The sequence below is a fragment of the Dendrobium catenatum genome, unplaced genomic scaffold (assembly GCF_001605985.2).
Source record: "Dendrobium catenatum unplaced genomic scaffold, ASM160598v2 fragScaff_scaffold_501, whole genome shotgun sequence".
Taxonomy (NCBI): Eukaryota; Viridiplantae; Streptophyta; class Magnoliopsida; order Asparagales; family Orchidaceae; genus Dendrobium; species Dendrobium catenatum.
In genome coordinates, this window is record NW_021318963.1 from 289,861 (window position 1) to 316,193 (window position 26,333).

The 26,333-nt window shown below is 38.8% G+C and overlaps 1 protein-coding gene across 1 annotated transcript in view; it reads right to left on the reverse strand.

The window, feature by feature from the left end:
* Window positions 1-26,333, reverse strand: part of LOC110094965 (structural maintenance of chromosomes protein 1) — a 71,141-nt gene that overhangs the window by 8,019 nt on the left and 36,789 nt on the right. Inside the window, exon 13 of the mRNA XM_028694521.1 lies at window positions 13,043-13,212. Coding sequence (XP_028550354.1) covers window positions 13,043-13,212 — 170 coding nt within the window. The remainder of the gene's footprint in view (window positions 1-13,042; window positions 13,213-26,333) is intronic.

Genomic DNA, 26,333 nt, shown 5'->3' on the forward strand with positions numbered 1-26,333 from the left:
TATATATATATGAATTAAAAAAAATGTACATGCATTAAAAAAGAAATGGATTATTTGTGTTTGAGGGGGGGGGTTCTCATCGACTATCGAAAGGCATCATAATAATTATACATAAACATCAATATGGTATAATAATTCAACCAATTTGGATAAAATAAGCTCTCATACATCTTCTCTAAAGAGTCAAATCAAGTAACAAATGAGCTGAATAAAAAATATCATGTACTTTTAGGCCCCTTATTGTTTTACAACCAAACAAATTCCTCTTTTGCTAATTTGTTTGTATGTCATAAAAAAGATAATGATTTTCTTACCATTTATTAACATTTTAGCACCTAAGATCACTATGCAAGGATTAACATCATGGATTTAAATTATTGAAATTATCATGAATACCATGCGACTTCTAGCCACTATCGTTTTGGATTCCTACTTTTCACTCCTTGAGTAGTTGGCAAACCCATGTCTTGAGGATTCAACATCTACAGCTTGAAGATTTGTTATCTCATAAGCTCATTGTTTTCTTCCTATTTCCCATTGATTTTCACAATTCAAGTATTGATTATGCATAAAAAAAAAAAGAAAAAAAAAATGTATTGATTATGCACTAGTTTTCATCAATTTTGCTCTTAAATACAATAATTCTAAGCACATACTTATTAATGCAATTCTTTCTCATAGTCGCCCACTCTCTCTTACTCCCCGCCCCCCAAAAAAAAGACATCATAACAATTATGCAAAGGAAATAATAAAATTATCGTAAAGCTTGTTACTTTAAGATTAATGAGCCATAAGAAGTAATTTTAGAAATTCTCAATTGATGTTTTGCTTTGGCATGCAGTCACAATTTTAGGAGACGAAACAACTTAAAATAACATCAAAAAATACAATAAAACTAAATCTGCTGTAATAAAAATCCACAGGTTAATATTGAGAGCTTTTCACCTAGAGTTTACTTCCTCACTCACACTCGATGAACGGTGTTAGTGGAGAGAGATTTTCAGTAAACCAAACGATGCCACTATGAGAGTTAGATGCCTACGGTCTTGATCCACGGGAAAGTAGCCGGAGGAGGCGCAGGTGGACATTCGACGAGTTGCCACTGTCTGGATGGTCGTTGTTCGTCGATCGTCTTGACTAGATGAAATAGTATGCAGTTAACGTAGTCTTTGACGGAATCTTCAAATTCCCAGTCGGGGTCGAAGAATGGTGACTAAAGGATATCAATTTGTCCTTGAGAATCGTACGCAATTCTGTGGTCGACTTCAGGATCGGCCATCCATGAATATGGGAAACTTCTTTATTTTGAACCTTGGGGGAGCCGGCGGTTGGTGAAGGTAGAAGGGAGGGAAGGAGCCGGCAGTGGGATTCTCGGGTAGAGAGGTAAAGGGTGGGGACGGCTAGGGTTTAGGTTAGGGAGGTGGGGAAAAGGTCTTAGAAAATCTGAAGTTTATTTCAGAATTTTCTAAGAGAAGAAAAGGGAATAATTTAAACTCTAGGGGCCGGCGATTTAAGAGGAGTTTATGGAGCATTTAATTGGAATTAGGGAATAGATTGGAGAGAGAAAAAGAAAGGGGAATGGGGGGGATCACATGAGGAGGGAGGGAGAGGTCTAGATTTAATGTATGTGGGCCCTTGAATTAAATTAAGAATTGAAATCAAATCCGAATTTAATTTGAGATTTGATTTAAATAAAGGGATTTCATAAATTATTTTATCAATAAGGACAGTGATTAAATTCAAATATTAATTTGAATTTAAGTAGGAAACTTTCCTAATCAATAAGGGGCTATTTTAGAAAAGTGAATAAAGGGAATTTGAATTTTGAATTTCAAAATTCATGGGGGGATTTGGAGGGGCGGCCGGTGGCAAGGGGAACAGGGCCGGCGGCTATGGGCTTTGGAGGGCGGCCGGCGGCTGGAGGAGCCAAGGGAGGCTGGCAGCTATGGGTGGGGAGGGGCTCGATTAAGGAAGAGGAGGGGAAAGATGAAAGAGAGCAGGCCGGCGGGTGTTGGGAGACGGGGAGGTGGCTGGAGGTGTGGGGGAAAAGGAGATACATGAGCTGCGACTCTCAGACTCTTCCAAAGACTGACATGTATTGCAATCATCCTCACCTAGGGTACTCTTTCTTCTCTCAAAGCTCACCATAATGAAGAAGAGAAAAGCTCAAAATTTTATTCATCAAAATCATCCCAAATACAATAGAAGGGGCCTTATATATAGGGCTCAATACGGCAAGAAAAAAAAGACTAGAATGTCCATAGGGCTACAATAACAAACTAACTACCCTTAGGGGTAAAATAGGAAAAACTGAAATATAAAATAAACAATACATAAAATGCATCAAAAATAAAGGTTCCTGATCGTGGCCGTTGATCTCCGATGCCTCCTATGATAAACGTGCCATAATTTCTTGTTGATGTCCTCATCACCTATGGAGTCAAATCAAGTATCAAATAAGCTAAATAAAAATTCATATACTTTTAGGCCCCTTATTGTTTATGACAAAAAATGTTCCTTTATTTATGTAATAAAAAATAATTATTATTGTCTTACCATTCATTAACATTTTAGTTCCTCTCTCTCTCCCTCTCTCTCTCCATATATATAGAGGATCTCAATGTAAGGACTAACATCATGCGTTTGGATTATTGAAATGATCATGAATAACATGATGACTTCTAGTCACTATCATTTTCGCTTCCTAGTTTTCACTCCTCGAGTAGTCGGCAAAGCAATATTTTGAGGATCAACATCAATAGTCTGAAGATTTGTTATCTCATAAGCACTTTGTTTTTTATAGTAAACAACACAAAATAATAACAAACAGAGCATAATTTTAGAGAAATTATGTAGTAAGATAAGTAGTTTTTGCCCAAAACTGTAGGAAAAATAGAGAAAAACCACTAGAATTCAATAGTAGAAGGAAAGGAATAACCCAATACAATGAATCTTCAATTCGAGAGAAATATTCAACTCTCCAAATCTCTAGCCGGAGTCTAGAGCCCAAAATCAACATCAAGATCTCAAATTTCAGCCCAAATTCAAGATGAAAACCTCACCCTAGCAAGAAGAAGATTGTTTAAAGTAAAAGGACAATTCATTAATCTCTAAACAACCCCTAATTTGAATTTTCCCTCATAATCCCAGTCTTCATTATTGTGTGGGTCCCACTCAAGCTGTTGTCCTGCTCTTTCCGCCTTCTGTAGACCTGAACCAGTAAGACTACTTCCAACTCCTCTATCAGTGTAACTGGTAACTCTGTACTAAAAATATGGTCCCCTAGAGCTCTCCTCAATTGTGACACATGGAAGACTGAGTGTATGGCAACGGACGGGGATAACTTCAGACGGTACGCCACTGCTCTGATTTTGTCCAAAATCTCGTAGGAGCAGAAGTACATCGGGGCCAATTTCTCGTTCCTCCTATTAGCAATTGTCCTATGCCGGTAGAGTCGTAGTTTTAAGAACACCTCCCCCACTTCAAACTGTATGTCTCTCCAATATAAATATGCCCGCTTCTTCATGATTTGTTGTGCCCTCAACAGATGCTTCTTCAACTCCAACACATTGTCCCTTTCTTCCGAGTACTGCTCAACTGAAGAAACTAGTGTGTTTTCTTTCCCAAAATACACTAGGTGTGGAGGGTCCCTTCCATACAACACTTTAAAAGGAGTCATCTGAGAAGCAGAATGGTACGATGTATTGTACAAATACTCAGCCCATGCTAATCATTTTCCCCATGTCCTCAGTGTTTCAGAAGCAAAACATCTCAAGTCTCCAAACTCCGGTTTACTACCTCCATTTGCCCGTCCAGCTGAGGATGATAGGCGGTGCTTCTCTTGAGAGTAGTGCCCTACAACCTGAACAACTCCCTCCAAAACTGCCTGAGGAACACACGGTCAGACACTATCGACTCTAAAATCCTATGCAGTCTAACCACCTCCCTGATGTATGTTGCTGCCACTGTCACTACGGTGTAGGGGTGTCGTAAAGGGATGAAATGTGCATACTTAGCCTATCAACCACCACCATAATAACTGTGAGCCCTCTGATCGTGGTAGGCCATCTATGAAATCCATGGACACTTTCTCCCATACCCTGTTGATCTCCCTCAGAATGGCCTCCAACACATCTTGATAAAGCATCAATCACCTTATTTTCCAACCCTGGCCTGTACTTGATCTCAAAATCATAGCATAGTAGTTGGACAACCTCTATGATGCTCCTCAGTCACCATCATTTGCTCTAACAAGTATTTCAAGCTCCTTTGATTTGCCATGACAATAAAATGTCGTCTCAACAGGTATGGACGCCACTTCTGAATGACTAACATGATGGCCATCAATTCGCGTTCATATACAAACTTCAGTCTGGCCCTAATTGTCAACACCTGGCTGAAGTAGGCTATGGGCCTATGATTTTGCATCAGCATTGCCCTCAACCCATATCTAGATGCATCTGTCTCCACCACAAAAGTCTGACTAAAATCAAGTAAAGCCAAAACTAGTACTGTGGTCATTGCCTTCTTAAGTTCCTCAAAAGCTTGGGTAGCCCCCCCCCCATAAGAAGCTATCCTTCTTTAAATGCTCGGTCAAAGGACAAGCTACATTACTGTACCACTTTAAAAACCCGTCAATCCTAAGAAACCTTTTAGCTCCCTCAAGTTCCTAAGTAGAGGCCACTTTTGTATTGCTTCAATTTTTTGCTTTATCGGTTGCCACCCCCTCCTGAGAAATCACGTGCCCCAGGTACTACACACTAGTCTGTGCGAAGCTGCACTTCTTCAAGTTGGCCCTGAGCTGATGCTCCTGTAGAACTCCAAAGACCACCCATAAATGCTCCTCTTCGGTCCTGCTATACACTAGTATGTCATCAAAGAAAACTAATATAAACCTCTGTATGTACAGCCTGAACACCCTATTCATCAATGACTAGAAGGTAACAAGGGCGTTTGTAAGCCCAAATGGCATCACCAAGAACTCGTAGTGCCCCTCGCGCGTCCTGAAAGCCGTCTTCTGAATATCATCCTCCATCCTGATTTGATAGTAGCCCGACTTCAAGTCCATCTACGAAAACATCACTGCTCCATACAGCTCATCAAGTAGTTCATCGATCATGGGGATGGGGAACTTATCAGGCACATTATCCTTATTCAACGCCCTGTAATCCACACAAAATCTCCAACTCCCATCCATCTTCTTGACTAGTAAGACTGGATTAGAGAAAGACTCACACTTAGCCTTATGATCCCCACTTCCAACATCTCCCTGATCAGCTTTTCAATCTCATCCTTCTAAATTTGGAGGTAGCGATACAGCCTTACACTAATCAGGGACACCCCCTCTTTCAAAATGATGGCATATTCCTGCTCTTTGGGTGGTGGATAGCCTTGAGGCAGCTGAAAGACCTCACTGAACTGTTGTATGAGGGGTTGTACTACAAGAGAGATATCTCCCTCTTCCCCTACACTGATCCCCTTCAAGCATTGCAGTTCCACAAAATATCCTCCTCCCACCTCCTGTATGGTCCTAATCATGGATTTGAAAGATACTTCGACTTAGACAACCCTGCATAACCCTAGATCACCATCCTCCTTCCCCCCATCACCAGTTTCATCATCAGTGCTCCCCAATTGACCTTGATATCCCCAAGGTCTGCAGCCACTTCATCCCTAAGATGACATAAGTATTCCCCAAGTCCAAGGGAAGAAAATCCTCACTCACCTGAATCCCCTAAATTGTTAGCATTATTCCCCTACAAACTCCTCCACCCATCTCCACCTTCCCTATGCCCATCATCACCCAATAGCCACCTGCATCCACTAATTTCACCCCCAACAGGTTGATAATCTGACTGGAGATGAAATTGGGGGTTGTCTCACTGCCTGTCAGCACTACCACCTCTCTTTTAGCTATTTCTCCCTTCACTTTCATGGTGTGATTCGAGGTGAATCCTACCACAAAGTTTAGAGAGACTTCTGCAACATCCAAATGCAACTTCTCTTCTTCCTCCATTAATATCATGTTCTCACCTCTCTCTTCAGTTTCCTCGTCATCACAGATGGTGAGAACTTGAAGAGTTCGGTCCTTACACCTAACCCTAACATGTACTTCTCATCACATCTGAAGTACAACGCCTTAACCCTTTTCTCCTGTATCTCCTTCTTAGTCAGCTTCTTAAAATTACCCCCTCCTCCAGCTTTCTCCCTTGGTACTTCTCTCAAACTCCCTAGCAGGCCCCTTTGGGAGCTGAAAAGGTGGTTGTCATCCTATATGACCCTCCTGAGTTGCTCCCCCAAGCCCCCCTCTCCAGATACTTCTGATCCTCCACTACCTGTGCTAGCTCCATGGCTTCCCCCAAGTTTTGTGGCCTCATCACCCTAACTGATGCTCCGATCTCCAGTTTAAGCCCCTTTATAAAATTTTCTTCTAGTACTATCTATGAGAGTCGATCTAGCCTACTAGCAAGGTACTTGAACCTATCACAATACTCTATCACAGTGCCCTCCTATGTCAGGGCGAAAAACTGCTCATAGAAGTCTCATCCCCTACTGGTTTGAAAACGTTCTAGTAAACAATCCTTGAACTCCCTCCAGCTCCGAATGGATCGCCTCATGTCCCGCCATTGGTACCATGCCAATGCCCACCCCTCTAAACATAGTCCTGCAGCTGTCAATTTCTCCTCCTCTGTTAACCCGTTTACTGTAAAATATCGCTCCATCTTGTAGATCCAGCCATGTGCATCCTCGCCCTCAAAGATTGACATCTTTAGCTTTCTCACCTTCGGGTCACCCCCGTTTCTCCTGAATCCTTCATAACCTTCCATTCCTTAAAGAGGAGGTGCTCCCTAGTTGTCACGATCCTCTCTCCGACAATCATACCCAACCCCATCATCAAAATCCCATCTTCTTCTTTCAAATTCAGCACCACGGCTATCGAAATCATCTCATCTCCTCACAAAATCAGCACCCCTTCTTTCGTAGCCAATGCTCATCTCCTTCCTAGAAAGTGGTTCTAGAGAAGGCATTCCATCTTCATCTTCTAAGATCTCCACTTCTAGATTTTCCCTTCCCTTAAACGTGTTAGGATTCCCATCTCTTCCATAACCGCTGGTATTTTCCTTTACTTCCGATATCGCCAGATTGTGTTTGGCTTCTAACAATTTCTTCAACATATCTTCCACCGCGGCGAACTTTCCTTCCATCCTTTCATTGACGGATGTGATCTGATTTTGAAAATCATAAATCTTTTCCTCAAAATTTGATTTGAGTTGCCCAAGTTCTCCCTCCAAGACTTAAACCTTCCTTTTGGCCATTGATATCCCTTAGATCGATGTGCTTTGATACCAATTTGATAGGAAACAACACAAAATAATAGCAGAGCAGAGAAATTGATGGGGACATCGTCAGAGATTGCGACACATGTACCATCAGGAGATGCCGGAGATCGACGGCCACGATCATGACCTTTATTTTCATCATTTTATGTAGTAGTTTATTTGATTTTTATGTTTTTCCGTTTTTGCCCTTATGGGTAGGTGGTCGTTATTGTAGCCCGAGGGGCATTTTACTCTTTTGTTGTCTTGTCATTTTGAGGCCTATTTATATGGCCATTTCCTCATGTAATTTTAGTTTTGATGAAATGAAAATTTACTCTTGTTCTCTTAGTGAGTTCATCTTCTCCCACGATCTCTTAGTGAGTTCACCGGAGGAAACTAGATCTCTTAGTGAGTTCTAGTTCACCGGAGAAGACTAGATCTCTTTGTGAGTTCTAGTTTTCGAATTATCTCATCTTGTGGAAAATCAACGTGGAGACAATCGAGGTTAGTAAATCCGTAGTCGTCGAAGCCTTGAAATCTCCATTTCTTCCTCTTTTCCCTTGCCCTTGCCGCCGTCCAATCCAAGAAGCAAAGCCGCCGGCCACCTTGTGCTTTCCCCCCCTATTTTCGCCGGCCATAAATTCCCTTCATACCCGCCCCTCCCACTATGGAATTAATTTGAAATTGTGAATTAAACCCCTCCATATCTTACCCAAAATTCTGAATTTTCAGATTTCTACATAGAGAAACCTTTCCAACCTGGGAACCAAACCCCTTCCCTCCTTGATTTAATTTGAATGTCAAATTAAATTCCTCCATCAAACCTCCCAAATTCTGAAATTAATCCAAAATTCCTGCACACTTCCATGTGGATCCCACCATAACCAAGCTCCCATCTTCTCCCGGATGCTCCATCAACTCCCGGCAAGAATGCATGGACGTTGGATCATTAACGGCCGCCCACCGCTCCTCCAAATCCGGCTTCCTCCCCGGCGACGAGTCCTCTCGGGATTACTTGTCTATTAGTGGCATCGTTGAGTTTACTTACAATCCTCCTCCGCTAGCCCCTATTTTCGAGAGCACTAAAAGGACCTCAAGGTGAATGATCTAAATTTTAAACGTGTGGCTTTAGTCGTAGCTATTTGCATTATCAAGTTTATTTTGGTTATATTTTGTAATACTCATGTAATTCTTGAATGTAATCACCGCCGTTAACATAATCTATCACGAAGTTTCTTGAATCCAAATTGAGAAAGCTAGATTTTATCGTTAACATTGCAAAGTTAAACGCTCATTAATATCTAACGTGCAATTCATGTTCACCGCATGTGGTTTCACATCATCTTGGTATCAGAGCATGGTAAGCATGCACGACATGTTTAGAAAAACATCTTAGGATATAGCCTTTCATATTAGTTTAAAATTGCATGCATATCAATGCGTAGATAGGACATTTTCACTGTTTTCACTGCTGTAGTCATAATTCCTGCATGCATGCATTAAGGTTTAAGACATTCTAGGTAGTGTAAGAGTGCTGCCTTTAAACCCACTTTGCTTCTACTTGCTTAGGACAATCACAACCTTAAGTTTAACTGCTGTCATCAATGTTCCTACAGCTGTTAGACATTGTTTAGTGGACTTGTAACCCTGTGTCTAGCTGCTGTCTTTTAATTCCTGCAGTGATTAGAGGTCTTTGGGAGTCTATAACTTAAGTCCTAGGTGCTGTCCACACCTTAGGAGTCTCTCTGAACCCTTAGGATAGTATTCCTAGCTGTGTAGTTTTGCTGTCCACTCACAAACTGCACTTGTTAGAGACAATTAGGTGACCTGAATCTCTAGCCGGAGTCTAGAGACAAAATCAACACCAAGATCTCAAATTTCAGCCCAAATTCAAGATGAAAACCTCACTCTAGAAAGAAGAAGATTATTTAAAGTAAAAGGACAATTCATTAATCCCTAAACAGCCCCTAATTTAAATTTTTCCTCCAAATCCCAGCCTTCATTATTGTGTGGGTCCCACTCAAAGCTGTCGCCCAAGCTAGGATTCCACCCCCTGCTGTTTCCGCCTTTTGTAGACCAGAACCGATCTAGGGAGGACCGGTTCACCCGACCCAAAGGCCAGTCTAACAGTTTTCTTCCTATTTCCCGTTGATGTTCACAATTCAATTAAGTTTTCATCAATTTTTCTCTTCACCAAAACAATTCTAAGCACTTGCTATTAATAACTTTTCCCCTTCAATACACTTCTCCCCATTAACCCAAGCGCCCATCCTTTACTCCCATGAAAAATCCATTGAATTACCTCCTCTAATATCCCTTCTCTCCTCCCATGAAAATAAACAACAATTTGATTTGTTCTCAAGTAATTCCTCTACCACAATCCGCTCACCACTCTTTTCACTTTACCCCATCTCCTATAGCTCCTCTACTGATTAAATATAGCAACAATGATCTAAAATCTGAATAAAATTCAAAATTATTTTAGATCCTCAACCAATTCAGAAATTTGCACACTAAATTAATATACCTAATGGTATCCTAGCCAAATACATTCTATTTATTATTTTATTGTTATTTTTTAATTAGTTTGGATGTAATGATAACAAAGATACTGTTATCCTTGATTATTTGGATTTTTTATATTATAGTAAACTCCATGAAAAATTCGTATGGACCTTGCTTTGACACCCAAATTGTTCTTTTGCGTTGAAAATTTGGCAACCCAATATCTAGAGATGCCATCATTAACAGCCCAAAGATTCTTTGCTTGATTTTCCTTTCTAACAATTTCTAATTGATTTTCACAATTCCATTGTGTGCCTGATGTCAACACGTTAAACCAAGCATCTAGTTGCATCTCAATCTACACCCCACTGGCACCAACCTATATTCGAATTTTGGGAAAATGCGAAAGGAAACCAAAGAAAATCTCAATTACATAAGTACTCTACACAAAATAGAAGCATTAATTACTCAAATACACAGTAAAGAAGTAATTCGACATCATATACACACTAATTGCATTTAGAAGCAAAGAACCAACTCGGAGATGATATCATGACAGAACTAATACAATTTTCGGTAAATGTTACTCTAATTTACAAGTAGATTTTAAAAATGAGTAGAACAATTACTTTTTGAACATCATTTAACAGCATGATGCTGCAAAAAGCTTAAATTTCTCCAAATATAATACAAAAAAAAACTTGTTAATTGCATGAAACACAGGCAATTTGAGTATGCCGCATAGACAAGGCAGTACAAATACATCTTGAAAAAATATAAGACATTAATCTGTTAGACCGGTCCAGCCGGTCCCCTATTTCCTGCTGCGTTTTCCCTGTTTTCTGCTGTTTTGCTTATGTGGACAGCAGTTGGCTGCTGTAATTTTACTGGTTTGGGATAGGAATACTTGTGAACCCAAGTGTTTCCTATCATAATCATGTGATTAGCACTTAAATAAATCCACTGTTCACAACTGTACCTGTAAGGCTAAGGACTTTCTATTCAAGCTGTATCCATGTGATCATCATTGTTTTGACCAGGTTATACACTCGTTTAAATAATGTCCTATTCTATGAGATTAATGATCATTTTCAGATTATATAAATAATACTTCCCAAATAGAAATTATTCTTTAGATATTAGTTAAATAAGCAACATTTTTTATGCATACGGGACAAAATAAACAACCTCCAGATAATCTATATCCTATCTAGACCAAGACCAAAGGGTTGGCTAGTTTTGGCACCTTTGAAAAGTCAAACTTGATTGCTTAGCGACACCAGACACCAATGGCCAGTAAGTCCACTACAAACTAATTACATTCATGTACCAACATATATATATATAGAAGCTCAAAAGATCTAAATTTTCACCCATGGTCGGCCATACTAAATTTTTATCTGTGGCGCCATTGACTAGCAGCAAACATAAAACTGCTAGACGTGCTTTGAACAAACAACAGGAAATGACTCAAAACCAAACCACCATCAGTCAAGCTTTGCTCATTCATTTAGATTAAACCTTTTTTAATTATCTAATAATAGAAAAGTTCTATAGAATTTCATGGCCTTCCTCCTGTATAATATATAACAAGAAAACTATCTTTGTTGGTCCTAAGCTTGGATAAGAAAGACTTCAAACATAAAATCTACGCCAAAACTCATGAAATCAATACAAACTAAAAAATTTGATGATGTATACTTGATAATAAGTTCAAAAGCAAGTTACTCTCAATCTAGAATTAAGCCTGGAGAAGTAGAAAGACTCACGAACCTTTTCTTCCTAAAGTTTGAGGAACAAGTTAATAGCTAAAATACATAGGGTGGGTAACATGCTTTAAAACTATCATATTCTTGTTCATCAGCTTTTAATGTAACAAGGATGAAACAGATGTATCTTAATGTGAACAGATTTACAAGACAACCTTCACCTAAATGTATTTGCAGCATTCATTTAGTGGTGAATTAACAAATAAATTTCCATATAATGGAATATAATGACTCTGGGAAATTTTTGATCGTTGATCCAAGGCTAGCACGGTCAATCTAGGCTCTAAGCTAGGTCTCTGTTGGTTTTCATTTAGTTTTTCCGAGTTTTATATTTCTCCTTAGTCCAGGCCATTAAATGACAACTGACTAGGGATAAACTTTGATAAAATTAAGGATTCTGGCCAAATTTTTGACATTTATATCACCATTTTGTTGCAAACTTGTTGCTTTACTTGCAACAAGGGACAGACTAAGTAATTAAAAATTGGCTTTAGTGTCACCTGAAGATAACCTTGCTAATATCGAAACAGAGTGTCATTTACAATACAATAATTGAACCCAAACACATCAAAGAAATAATTAGCTTACTATAAAAAAGGTGGCCAACAACTTCAAACACCAAGATTAACTTCAAATATAAAAGGCTTGACCTGCAAATAATTGCAATGATGGAAGGAAGTTGTCTGGTCTAACATCATTGAATTAGGAGTAGAATGCGTTTTACCTGAGATTTTCTGTAAAAAATAGGCAAATGATAAAACATAGAAATAGCTGAACGACCAATTCTTTTGTACATAAGCCCAAGAGTAATAATTAATCCAGCACTAATTTTTCAGTCTGAAAGCATGCCGCTAGTTGATGAGGACATCGAAGATCAACGGCTACGATCTTTAGTTATTTATTTATATGTACTAGTTTATTTCATATTATTGTTTTTCCCTTTATACCCTTATGGGTGTTCATGTAATATTGTAGCCCGAATGACATTTTGACCTGCAAATAATTGCAATGATGGAAGGAAGTTGTCTGGTCTAACATCATTGAATTAGGAGTAGAATGCGTTTTACCTGAGATTTTCTGTAAAAAATAGGCAAATGATAAAACATAGAAATAGCTGAACGACCAATTCTTTTGTACATAAGCCCAAGAGTAATAATTAATCCAGCACTAATTTTTCAGTCTGAAAGCATGCCGCTAGTACTACTGTACTATAGTCAACATGCAAGTTGGTGTATTGCAACTTACCTATGCAATAAAAAATAAATTTGAAAGATTGTAGAATTTTAAATATAACAAGCAACTAATCAAAAAACAAAATAAAATTTCTAATCTCCATAAAGAATATATCATTCAGGATACATTGATTAGATAAATGTAATTAAACTGATGCAGGCATTATATTATATATCAGGCTTAAATGAAAGAAAAAGCAAGCAATATCGACAATACCATCTGCTTTAACACTCAACTCTTCCATCTGATTTGCGATTTGTTCAGCTGATAGCTTTGCATCATGTTCCTTCTTCTGTGTCTCTTTCACCTCCTTCTCTAAAAATTCCAGAGAGAGCTTTAATTTTTCAATTGGTGATTCCATGTTGCGTTTTTGTTCATACTCCAGCCTACAATAAGTGAATTCAACTGAGGCAATGTTTTGGTTGGAGTTATTATAGATTATATGATGCGGAAGTGATAAGCACTATCGGAGAGATGAATCAGTTTCCAATCACAACAAAACAACATATGGGCTGAACATTAAGTTAAATTTTTTTTGTATTGATAGCTGAGACATTTAAGGGAAAATTCTATAAAATGGTGGTTAGACCTATAATGCTTTATGGTGTAGAATGTTGGCCCTTACTTAAAAGAGAACCATAATATTAAGTTAAGAGTTGTGGAGATGAGGATACTCAGGTGGATGAGTGGCATTACTCTTAGAGGCAGGATACGAAATGATCATACACATGAAAAAGTTGGAGTAGCTCCTGTGGAAGATAAGATTAGAGAGAGTCTCCTTAGATGATTTGGTCATATAAAACGGCGGCCTTCCAATGACCCAGTTAGGAAAGTAGATGTATTAGATTTGACTTAAGTTAAAAAAAAATAGATGTAGACCAAAAAAGACTTGGTTAGAAAATATTAAAAATGACCTTTCCTTATTAGATTTAAATGAGAATTTAACTTTTAACACGACACAATGGAGAAGAAGGATTCATGTAGCCGATCCCGCAGTGGGATAAAGGCTTGATGTTGTTGTTGTTGTTGATAGCTGAGATATTTACAAAAGATGTTCAAGTTGACATCTTGATGTATGCTATTTAAAGGTGATATAATTCAGATAGGAGAGAAAGCTCATAAAATAAGTGAAAAGTTGAGAATTATAAAAGATAAAGGGCTCAGGACTTATAAAACAATGAATTAGTACATTATGTACAAGTTTAGTATGTGTAATATTGATAATTACCAATTGATATTGTTGAAAAATTAAGTTATATCAAGGTCGTATAGCTTTAACTAACTTGAATTGTAATACTAAAGAATAGAGATATACATAAACAACTTGAGTTCTAAGCTAATCTTGGTTGGACAAATAAGAAGTTTCTCGTGAATAATATGCAATAAAAATAACTAGGAGATAGATTAATTTAATAAAACTATAAACATGCTCATGGATCTGAAATTTTGGGCAACAAGAAAATCATTAATATTATACTCACCTTTTGACTCGTCTAAAACTTGTGGCCACCATAATGCCTTAACTCATGTTCAACTTCACAATAGAAATTAGCCCCTTCCATGGTCAACCTTGAATTGTTGCATTGGCAAAATCAATTGCCATTCAACGTAGTCATGGCCAAATCAAGGCATGGAAATATAACAACTAGCCTTTATCCCACTATGTGGGTATGGCTACATAAATTATTTTTCTCCATTGTATCCTATTAAGAGTCAAATTCTCATTTAAATATAATAAAAAGAGTCATTTTTAATACTTTTTAACTAAATCTTTTTAGGTCTACTTTTGCCTTTCTTAACATAGGTGGATCAAATACATCTACTCTCCTAATAAGGTCATCGGATGCCGACATTTTATGTGCTCAAACCATCTGAGGCAACTCTCTACTCGTATGATGCAAGCAAAAATTTGGGAAAAGCACCAAATTTTTGCAAGCAAGAACTAGAGCTTCCTAGGAAATAAAAATGACACAAAATTCCCCAAAAACACCTTTTATAATATATAAAGAACTTATGGGTTTTTCCCAAATTTGGGAAAAGCCCCAAATTTTTGCAAACAAGAATTAGAGCTTCCTAGGAAATAGAAATGACACAATTCCCCAAAAACACCTTTTATATTATATATAGACACTTACAACAAATGACACTTACAAACTTATGAAATTAAAATAAAACAACACATAAAACTTCTTAAAATTGCATTTCTTCCATCCCTTGAGAAGAATGATACAAGTGGGGTGTAAACTTGTGGAGAGAAGAAGAAGGCAAGAAGTCGAGACGAAAGGGAGGAGAAGCATGGAACAAGCTCGCAAGCTTTTCGAAAGAAGGACGAAAAAACCCTCAGATTTTTTACTCCAAAAATTTCATCATAGCAACATTTTAAATATACAAAACATCTCCTATTTATAAGCAAAAGAAAGAAGCCAAACATCCATAACACCTCCAACCAAAACCAATCAGGTTTGGGGAAATGAAAGGCCAAAGGCCACCACAAACAGCCCACAAATTCTGCATAGAAAACATGAAGAAAAGCCACGGGAAACCAAGCCAGCAAGCCACGGGAAACTCAGCCAGCAAGCTACAGGAAAGCAGCCAGAGGGGGACCCGAGGAGCCAACACAGGGAACGGGGCAGAGAGGTCACGGGAAAGTAGCCAGGGAAAATAAATGAAAAGACAACCAGTCCACAACATTTACTCACAAGGAAGAAACCAAATAGACACAAGAATAGGAAGAGACAAGCTCCACTCCACATACCTTTATGAATTTATGAGCTAGGAAGTGCAATTACTCATCCAAATAATGAGCTAAACTTCAGCTCAAGCATTAATGAGCTAGCACCAAGTAGAACCCAACTTTTTAAGCTCAAAACCAAGCAGCCAAAGCCCAACCCGAGAGCAGCCAAGGCCCAAACCGAATTATAGCAAACAGCCCAAAGGACAAGAAGGACCCCCCTTGATTTGACCCCCCCTTGCCTACATCACCTTATCTGCTACTATAATTAAATCAAGTGAATCAATCCTACTTCAAGCTTGAATTAAACTATCATATATCTTTTTTCTTTAAAATAAAAAATAATCATTCAATCAGAGTCAAATATTTTAATTGATCAAACTAAATTATTGACTTGGCCTCCATTACTAAATCTATTCAAAACTGATGCGTATAACTCGTTAAAAGATTTCCTGAATTATTGCTGAAAAAAATGTAAACTCAAATTGGTTGAGTCCATTCGTTTGATATTGAAGCTAGTAACATTAAATTGAGGGTGTGAATCATTGTGCGATTGTAATTTTATTTAATTTATAAAAATAATATGCATATAAGAATATATCATAATTACATGTACTAAAGATTACATCCTAGAAGTAGAGACTTAAAAGATGAATTTTTATATGGAGTTAAGTTATTTATAGGTTTTACATGTTAGCAATAAATTTTTCTTAAATAGGGTAAAATTAAATTTCCATGTCCAAAACATGAGAATTAAATTTTAAAATTAATAGAAGAAATACATGTGAATTTGTATAAAAGAGATTTTTAACCAAATTATTAGCATTAGACATCTCACGATGAGTTTGATCATGAACACATAATGTAGAGGCATCAACTAATGCCATCAATATATCGACTGTAAGTGTTGACCCATACACTGAAAAAAGCACAAAAAAGCAAAAATCGGCAACTTAAATGACGGTCGGCGGGTGATATGCATCACTTAAAGGGTCAAACAACCTCTGATCTCCAAACTTATTGCGACGTTGCCATCAGAGCGTGGAATTTACCTAAGCGGGACCAACTTGCAGTAGAATTGGAGGAAACCGGTCAAAATAGGTGGCCGACACCTAAAAATGAGGCGCAACAACACCCAAACGACGTCCAATCGCAAAACGGATTTCGTCGTTGCGTTTGGAACATCTGATTCATCTAAAAATGACTACAATTTTGCTAAACGAAAATCATATGAGAAAATCGACGCGAATTCAGAGACATCGACGCCCAAATCAAGGTGGAGATGCACGTATTTCGAGGGAATCATGTGCAAGTCTTTGCTTTAATTTATATTATTTATTAAATAAAAAAATCAAATCAACCCTCACCTCATCTGTAACCTGAACGTCCGACGTCGCCTCTGCACGACGACGACGCTCTCCCACAATTTTCACACGACGTTCTGGCCTTGTTAAAATAAGAACAAAGTGAAGCTTTATTCGTTTCTACCTTCCGCGTACAAGAGCTCCCAAGATCCCAAACTTCCCAAATAGTTGTAGCCTCCAATCTTCCTCTTCCCGTCTCCAACCACCTTCGACGACCTTCCCTTTACGGAGATCTACCTGAGCTGCTACACCTTTCGAACATTTCTATCCAGCCAGAGTGACTAACTGCTAACCACTGCTTCGATCCCTCAACCCGCAAGCCGGATCACCCCTTAATCCAGCAAATCTTGTTCGATTAGACCTTGTTCCTCCCAGTCAAACTCCGCTTACTGTTCACGACATTGCAAGTCTTCCGGTCTCATCTGCTGAAGCACGTCCGACCAACCCCTTTCAAGTCAACTATTCTTCACAGCCGAACATCCATCCCACCTCTTCACATCCAGCACTGAGCACCCAACCGCAGCCCTCCTGGCCAATCGAACCAAGCCTAACACCTAGGACCATGCCCGACTCCACACAACCAACACCTTGTTCCTGCCAACCTTCTGTCACGACGTCAAATGCATCGAACCATTGTGCCAAACGATGCCTTCTCAAGCCGCAACTCTCGGCCAAACCACACCCACCTCCACCTCCGATCGGATCCGACACCTCTATTCAATTCAATCCCCGTAGCCGTTACAACATGAGTTTATTTCTAAACTTTTTATTTTAAATTTCTTTTATTATTATCATTAATTTAGTTTTATTATTATTATTAAAATAATAATAATAATTATTATTATTACTTTAAAAAAAGAAGAAAAACAGAAAGAAAAACAAGAGTAAAAAAAGGAAGAAAGGAAAATAAATCTTGCGCACGTTTTCGTTGCCGCCGTCATCATTTGTAAGGAATAATGTTCCAAAACCCCGTCATCGGTGCTTGCAACACGGCGAGCAACCACCCATGCACGCTTCTCTTAGTGTGGTGAGAGGAAACTTGATGTGGTGCTTACAACGATGCAGGTAAGCTTTGTGCACGCTTTTCTTAGCATGATAGGGCAAAACTTTAGTACATGTATACGTGCAGAACATACGCGGAAAGAATTATGCATTTTCAAACAAGTACCTTTGAAGAGCCATGTACGCCTTTCTTCATGGGGTGGGATTGAAGATTACGACTGCGGTGTCACTCGACATCGACCATACGCGTCTTTCTTGACATGGAGGGAAGACTAAGACTCCCAAAATTTCTCCTAAATGGGGGAGACATCAGGATGCTGTCGAAATTCCAACTAACATGGGACTTGGTTTCAATATAATTATAGGGAACAAAATTTGCAAAATGAACAAGGAACTGGACCCTAAATTTTAACATGCATAATAAAATTGAAAACACAAATGCTGAATAATAATTCAAGTCATTCAAATGAACAGCAGGGGACTTGGGTTAAACAGAATTCCAAGAAATGGTCAATAGTAACTAAGGAGGATATGTGTTCTACTTGCAAGCAAACATAACAACCTCCTACTACTAATTCTAAACAAATATACCGACTTCTAACAAGTAGAAGAAGTTGGCAGGTGATGAATGCAATGACCTGATAACCAAGATGTGTGCCAGGAGTTTAAATTATATAGTTTACATGCAATTAATATTGCCTGGTTGCAAAGAGATGCGGTAATTGTCTTGTGGGCAATTTGCAAAAGATAGCACACGATGATTCACCCACAGTCATGTATAAAGAATGCAACATGATTGGAGATGAAGAATGAAGGTTATAGTGAAGATAACTTGCTTACAGCCAACAACTATTAGCTGATAAACAATTGCATTGACCCGCTTATGAGCAGCGACAGTGGATATAGTAGCTTGCCAGCTAACATGTATAGATGATCATACTTCCTACATGACACCTACAAGCAGTGATGATAGATGTGTTGCAAGTATGATAGACCCCTTGCAAGCAAAGGCGATCGACATGCAACAAATATAACAATCTCCCTACAACCGATGATAGCTATCTTGCAGATATATGTGGAAATTCCCATAAACACTAGCAGACATGTGAGCAAATACAAACTCACCACTTAACATACAGGAAGAAATTATTGATCAGTGCAGCCCAACTAGTAGCTCACATCAATATGCCAACAAATGTATAATACCTGCTTGCAAATGATAATATTCTCTGCAAACATCTACAAGCAGTGGTGATAGTAGATATGTTACAGGGATGCTGAGTCCCCTGTGAACATAGAGATACGCATGCAACATGATATTTGCAAGAAGAGACTGAAGATTGTAGCAAATACAGGACTACAATAGTTGCAAGTGCCTATGAACTGCTGTAGAAAACCATTGCAATTAACAATCACACTGAGAAAGAAGCGCACTCATTTTACCTTGGACTAAAAGGTTTTGTTTATCAAGTACAACTAAGTCCTCCAATTGACAACTCTGGAGACTCTAATAGTCATAATTGGGATAAAGGCAACTTGATGTAGGGAGAAAACCTGCCGACATATTACCAGAGGAAGGTCCTAAATGTGGCACTAAGCATGCAATGTTGAATGATTATGTGTAGAGTCAAAGAACGTTGATAAATGAGTTCTAAATATAGGCTGGATCAAAGCATGCTTAAAAGCTGAATACCCTGTTCACGAAGGAAACTATGAGATCACTCATGATATCCATGGATGCTTTAATAGCCCAAAAAGTGAAAGGATTCGAGCCATGCAAAAGTCTCCAAAACTTTTCAACCAACTAACTTTCCACTTCAATGATTTCATAGAACCCTCCTATAAATGCAACTTGTAAAACCTTGCAATTGAAGTCGAAGGCTAGGTTTTAGGCAAGTGTGAGTTACAGAACTTGAGCTTCCTTTCTGCAGCTGTCAGGGAAATTAATTGTCTATTCCGTTGAACCTTTAGAGGATTGTAGTCCCTTGAAAATTAACAAAGTATCATAGGAGAAGGCTTAAGATTGCTAAGGCATTAGATCTAACGGCAGAAACTATTGTTCGCCATACATTATTCCCTAATGTTATCGCTGCCGATGATATGCAAATGTTGTATAAAAATGCGCTGCTAAAACATGCCACCGGATCCGCAACATTAGTATAAGCGGTCAGAAAGTGATGTGAAACATAATTGCATGGATGAGTTGCTTAAAGAAAATTTGCACGCTTAATATTCCAAAGGGAAAGACAAATACGGAGCTTCGGCGTAGTCACTTTGGTGTTGGGGAAGAAGTGGACAGCAGTCGGAGTCTTCTGGATGAAAGATACGGTGTTGGGAAGCCTGCAGAAATCAGCGGACAGCAGTCCAGGTTCCTTGCACAGCAGTTTTTGACTTTGGAAACTCCTCAGGACAGCAAGGGTTTGGGCCTAAACAGTTGGATAGCAGGTTGTGAGGGAGCAGCCCGCAGTTTGGAGATTTTAGGCGGCCGGAATTCTGGGACAGCAGGGAAAAACTGAACCTTTTGACAAATGGATGTTCCGTGGAGGAAGGGAAGAGACAGGGGAAGCAGGCGGCGGGTCCAAGGCAGGAAGGAGGGATTAATTGATGCTTAGGTGGAAAGTGGAGAGAAAGAATTTGAATTTGATTTCAAATTCAAATGGGAGTTGGGCTTAAGAGGGAAATCCAAGGTGGAGCCCAATCATGGGGCCAGCGACATTAAGAGAGGGAGGAGGATTTTGTGGAGGGATTTTAGACCTTCCGAAATAACTCATGGGAATTAGGAAAGCTATCATGAAATCCAATTTAATTTGAATTTCAAATAGACTTGAATTTATGCACTTTCCTAATTAATATTTGCAAATAAGGAAAGTTTTTGAAATTTGAATTTCAAATTTCATATTGAGGTAATTACTTTCCTTTTCTCTTGGAGTTAATTTAGGAAGGGAGTTATGATAATTGAAATCATCATAATGGAATGGGGCAAGAGGGAGGTGATTAAGGAGTCTTAATTGGGAGCATTTAATGACAAAGGAGAGAGAGAGGGGTTAGGCATTGAGGAGGTGAGCCCAAGCAATTAAGGTGATTGGGGACATAAATCTGAAAATTAATTTCAGATTTATGTTGATTGAGAACCTCTCCTAAATTAGAGGGGGGTCATTTAAGAGGGGATTTAAATTCAAATCTCTGAATTTTGAATTTTAAATCTCCTCCTAAATTGATGGGCTAAATTAGGAAAGATTTTATGATGGAATTGAATTCAGATTTTGAGAGCTATGGGGGGAAAGGAGCCGGTGATTGTGGTGGTGCCTAGGTGCCGGCGGGTGGGGAAGTTTGGGTGCTGACGGGTGGGGAATTTGGGGAGGTGGAGCCGGCGGGTGTAGGGAGATGGGGAAGGGGAAAACATATGCCAAGAGAAATAAGAGAAAAAATTGGAAAATCTAGGGAGCTACAAACCTCAAGAACTCACAAAGAGATCTTGGGAATCTCAGAACTCACAAAGAGATCATTTCTTCATCAAGAACTCACTAAGAGATCTTGGGAATCTCGGAACTCACAAAGAGATCCTTCTTCTCTCATGAACTCACTAAGAGATCACACAAGTAGAATAAACTTTTCCTTCAATAATTCATCATCCCATTACACAAGAAAGGACCTCTATATATAGGCATAAGAAACTAAAATAAGACACATATATCCCTATGGCTTACATAGGACGACCCTCTTAAGTGAGGATAAAAACGGAAAATTTATAATAAAAAAATTAAAATTACAAATAAAATATAAGATAATGTGGGACGATGACAACCATCGATCTTCAGCTCCTTGGATAGGCATGGACGGTTGGATGTCCGCATCAGAAAGCATTTACAGGCCCTTAATACAAAACTTGTGCATTTTTCAAATGAACATCACCTGCAAAACTAGTTATAGTTGAATATTTTAGAAATCCTCTCATGCATTAAAATACGCATTAATATGCATTTTATATTATGCAGACATTTGTAGGATGTACAAGATTTCATTCAAGTATGTCATTCGACATTTCAATTGTATTTTAAAATGACCTCATGCATGCAATTATAGGATATAGAGGGTTTCATATAAGCATGTTATTCGACATTGCAATTGCATTTTAAAATGACATTCTGCATGCATTTGTAGGATACAGAGGGTTTCATTCAAGCATGTTATTCGACATGACAATTGCATTTTAAAATGATCTCATACATGCATTTGTAAGAAGCAAAAGGTTTCATTCAAGCATGTCATTCGAGATTGCAATTGTATTTTTAAATGACATCCTGCATGCATTTGTAGATGCAGAGAGCTTCATTGAAGCGTGTCATTCAATATTGCATTTCTATGCAAATATGTCGTGCATGTGCAACAGAGTGTCCACATGTATGTTATTGAAAGATGCAGGGGATTTCATTTAAGTAAATATCATGCAATATTCCATCTACATATAAAAAAATACCGCACACTATAACCATATAGTGTGCAAATGCAAAATACATAGGTCAATATACATGATACATGCAAATACGTTTGCGTACATCCACTGCATACGTATAACAATCATATAAATGCATCATGCAAAATACATGTAACAACACAAATGCATCAAGATATTTAAAATTGTGGGCTCCGAAAATTCCATATGCTCGCCCCAGCATCTCGGCGCCAGTCGGTCTCTTTGCTTTTTTATTGTTTATGTGACGGCGAACAATTTTAACATATTAGGTTCCGGGTGAGTTTTCAGAAGGTAGATTGGGTTTTAGATAGGACACTACCCAGAGATTTCACCCGCATTTTGTGAGAACTTTATGATATGAGTTCTGGTTTCCTATAGACGCAAGCCCCTATAGTTAATTACCCCTCCCAATAATGAGAGAGAACTTTCGATTAAGGCTAGTCATTAAAGAGATCGCATAGATTATAAATCTAGCATATAATAGCAATAATTTTAGGGTTTGGATTTGATTTTTATGATTTGGAATTTATCACCATGAACTTAAAATTGGTGGTGGGGGGAATGAAGACGAGCCTGATCAAGATCCCATGGTACCGTCATCCGGGGGCTGTCATTTTTCCTAGTATACTTAGTCGGAGGAGGTAGTCAACTTGCAGCAAAACCACCTGATCAGAGGGCACATGCCACGTCCCTGGTGGCATGAGGTTATTTGAGGATGAATCTTAGTGATACACCCAACACGCATTCACTGTTTGTGAGCTGATGTTAATTTCAAATTTATCACCCCCGACAAACGGTTGCGGGAGGTAGATTGGTTTTAGTTTTAAGTTTTTAAGAAATAAATTTTATTTCAGAGATTTAGACTTTTGTTAGATTTGAAATTTGACCCCTCCGGTTGAGAGTTCTGATCAACACGACCATCATCGGGGAGATGTTAAAGTCATTGTATTATTGTAAGAATTTGGGAGGCATCTTGCAATTCAAGTCATATCGACTCCAGTCCTTTCGAGGAGGATGAGACTTGAGTATTTGACCCATGCAGTATTCTCAAACCGTTGGATTTAGGAATCACATGTAATGATCGGAGCACATGCGGGTTGTGTTTTGCCGCAGGATGTGTCCGAGCTCATCGTGGTTGAAGTCCCTAGGTGAGGGCATCACATCACCCGTCAGCAGCAGGATGTGTCCGGGCTCACGATTTATCTTCTTTCTCTATCTCCTTCCCTATCTCTTTCTCCATCAACCATCTTCACCCCGTCCCCTTTCCCTACCCGCCGGCCATGCCCCTAGCTTAACCGCCGGCCACCTCACTAATTCTTCCAGGCTCCAATTCCCAATCATCCTTAGGCTAAATTACATGCATGGAATCGTAAACCAATCAATTAATCTAACATTGCATACATGGATGATTTTCAACGTAAATCCCTAAACTAACAATGAGACTAGGCACTATGCACGGGTCCCTCACTCAACTCTATAGTTCTCTAAGCTTTAGTGGGGAAGAATTAGCATGATCTTTTGTAAATCAACATATAACCACAAGTGATAAGTGAACTAGGAGGATAAGAGAGATTGGTGGAAGAGTTTACCCACATGAAGCAGAAGACACGAAGCTTAGGGGGTCGACGATGGCTGCTTCTACAGTGGCTTAGCAATCGGGATCCTTTCACAAGCCTGAACAGCTCCTAGGAGGGATTGGGAGCTCTTGGACAGCAGGGCGTGGACTCCAGGAGGGCTGGACAACAGTTGGGCTGGCTGGACAGCAATGGAGAAGTGCAGAATTCTCTGGACAGCGATCCCGGCAACTTGGACAGCAAAATTTCCCAATCTCTGGAGTTCTGGACAGCAGCATTGACAAAGGAAAGTTCTGGGCAGCTTATAGAATCTGTCCAGAAATCTGGACAGCAAACTATCAGGCTTAGAGAAGCCTTGGAAAACTGTTATAGGGTGTAAGGAGCTTCGCGACAGCAAATAGTGACTCCCAAGGGTGCTGGACAGCAGAGCACTTTGCTGGAATTTTGTGGACAGCTTGCAGAATCTCCCGGCAACGAGAGAAATCAGCAAGAAGAGGGGCTTGGAGACGGCCGCTAAGGGTGAGAGAGATTGGTTGTGGATGAGAGGGAGGGGTGGGCCGGTTTTGGAGAGGGGTGAGAGTGTTTAGTTAGATATTAGGTAGAGTGGGAAAATCTGAAAATAATTTCAGTTTTTTTTTTTCTAACTTAAGTGGAGTAATGAGATTTCAAATTTTGAATTTGAAATTATGGGTTAGGAGGGAAGTGAGGATTAATTGGGCTTTAATGAGATCCTTGATTTAAGCTCCAATTATGAGAGTTAATGAGGGGTTCATATTAGAGAGAGGTGGCATGGGCAAAATAGGGAATTAAGGAGGGGGTGGGCCGGCGGCATCAATTGAGAGGGAGAGGTTTTAGGGGAGTAATTAATGCTTCCTCAATGAATTAGCTAATTAAGGAATAAGAATATGAAATCTCATCTAATTTAAATTTAAATTAGAATTAGATTCAAAAACTTTCCATAATTAGAAAAATCAAATAATATAAGTATTGAATGGGGTTTTGAATTTTGAAATTCAAAATTCATGGAGGCTTGGGAGAGGCCGGCGGCGAGAAGGTCCAAGGGACCGGCGGCTATGGGGTTTGGTGGCCAGCGGGTAGCTAGGGCTTGAGGAGGGCCGGTGGTGAGATGTGGGGTTTTCGGGTTTGGGGTAGGGAGCAAGAGGTGGCCGGGGTATGAGGGAGATGGAGGGAAAACAAAAAGAATACGAAAGAAAGGTAGAACCGAGAGCCCAAACCTTCCGGCGGCTGTCCGGTATTGCGTTGGCCCTCTCCTAGGGTGATCTCTCCTCTTCGAAGCACACAAGCAACAAGAGCAAGAAAGAAAGAAACTGAAATTTGTCTATTCATTCATCATCCTTCAATACAAAAAAGTTAGCCTATAAATAGGCCTCATGAAAAGAAAAATAGCAAAGATAAAAATGCCCTTCGGGCTACAACACCACATGATCACTCCTAAGGGTAAAATGGGAAAAACAGTAATATAAAAATAAACTTGTACATAAGATACATTAAAATAAAATAAACTCCAGATCATAGCCGTTGATCTTTTGATGTTCTCGTCATCTTTCCTCACTCCTTGGCCGACCCTCTCTCCCCTCTATCCTAATTATTTCCTTCCTAATTAAAGTCCCCAATTAAGGAGATGATTAATTCCTATCTTCCCTCCCTTCTTTTCATATTTGAATTTCAAATTCAAATCCATTATTTAAGGGAAATCTGAGATGGAATTTTAAATCTTTAAATTTTTATCACCCCCCTCCATTCTACATCAATTAGTGTCACGCCGCAGGCTATGCTCCATAATTCTCTCCCATAGTTTTAAAGTATGACACATTAACTTAATTCCTCTATAATTTGCACAATCTTGTGCATCACCTTTATTCTCAAAAATAGGAATCAACACACTCATTCTCCACTCATCTGACATCTTTTTAGCCTTCAAAATAGTATTAAAAAGTTTAGTAGGCCAAGAAATTCCTTCATCTCCTAAGCATTTCCACACCTCCATTAAAATATCATCAAGTCCAACAACTTTTCCTCACTTCATTTTGTTTAAAACTTTAACTTTGGATTTACTAATACGCCGATAAAAAATATATATTTTCAGTTAGAGTGCTAAAATCACTAAAGTCAACTGCATTCTCATAATCTTCATTAAAAAATTTAGCAAAATATCTCATCCACCTTTGTCGAATATCTTTTTCAATAAAAATACTTTTTGATTTTCATCCTTAATAAAATTCACTTAAACTAAATCCTTACTACTCCTATCTCTTTGTTTAGCAAACTCTACATATATCTTTCGCCCTCCTTAATATCTACTATATTATATAAATCATTAAAAACTAAAATCTTTGCATTG